Raw genomic sequence first — 682 nt, forward strand, 5'->3', positions numbered from 1 at the left:
CTGTCAGGGCTTCGATGAGAGTGAGGGGCACCAGCACCGTCCTCCCGTGGGGCTCTGGGAGGAAGCAGTGAGCCACTGATGCCGGCAGAGATGGGGTGTGGCTGTCGGGGGAAAACAAGGCTGACCCCAGCGCCTGCTCACTTCAGGCTGGCCCAGGGTGTCAGGCAAGAGAAAAGTTTTCATCTCCTCCTGGCTTATAAACTGCCCAAGAACCAAAGCACGGGGGAGGAGGGCACTGGGGGCCAGGCTGGAGCGGGCATGGGGAGGAGGGGAGAGCGGAGAGCGAGCTGGACACATCTATGTTTTGCAAACTGTGGGCAGACCCAAAGCTCGTCTGAACCATGAGAGATATTTCATCAACCAACGTTTCCTGGGATGGGTTCTGCCGCCTCTGGGCATGAGCTTCCGTGACCATGGTGACCACGGCTGGCCAGTGGCCACGCTCCCCAGACGTTCCAGGCCTGGGGGGACCCCTGCGAAGTCCTCCCGGGACAAAAAAAGGCAGGGCCCGCGGGGCAGGAAGAAGCCTGGGGCTGGGCCCTTCTCCACCGGGGACGCCTGTGGGTCCTCAGCAAGCCGCTTCCCCGTCAGTCCCCGGTTCCCTCACCCGGGACGCTGATGCCCACGCTGTCTGCAGCCATCCCGGGAGCCACTGCGAGGCCCTGGGCGTCCGGAGCAGAAG

General features: G+C 63.9%; 1 protein-coding gene across 1 annotated transcript in view; it reads right to left on the minus strand.

Moving 5' to 3' along the window:
* Positions 1-641, minus strand: part of RAB43 (RAB43, member RAS oncogene family) — a 22,337-nt gene extending 21,696 nt beyond the window's left edge. Inside the window, exon 1 of the mRNA XM_010862533.1 lies at positions 608-641. Within this exon, the coding sequence (XP_010860835.1) occupies positions 608-641 (34 nt within the window). The remainder of the gene's footprint in view (positions 1-607) is intronic.
* Positions 642-682: the final 41 nt, after the last annotated feature.

The sequence above is a fragment of the Bison bison genome, unplaced genomic scaffold (genome assembly GCF_000754665.1).
Source record: "Bison bison bison isolate TAMUID 2011002044 unplaced genomic scaffold, Bison_UMD1.0 scf7180017864482, whole genome shotgun sequence".
NCBI lineage: Eukaryota > Metazoa > Chordata > Mammalia > Artiodactyla > Bovidae > Bison > Bison bison.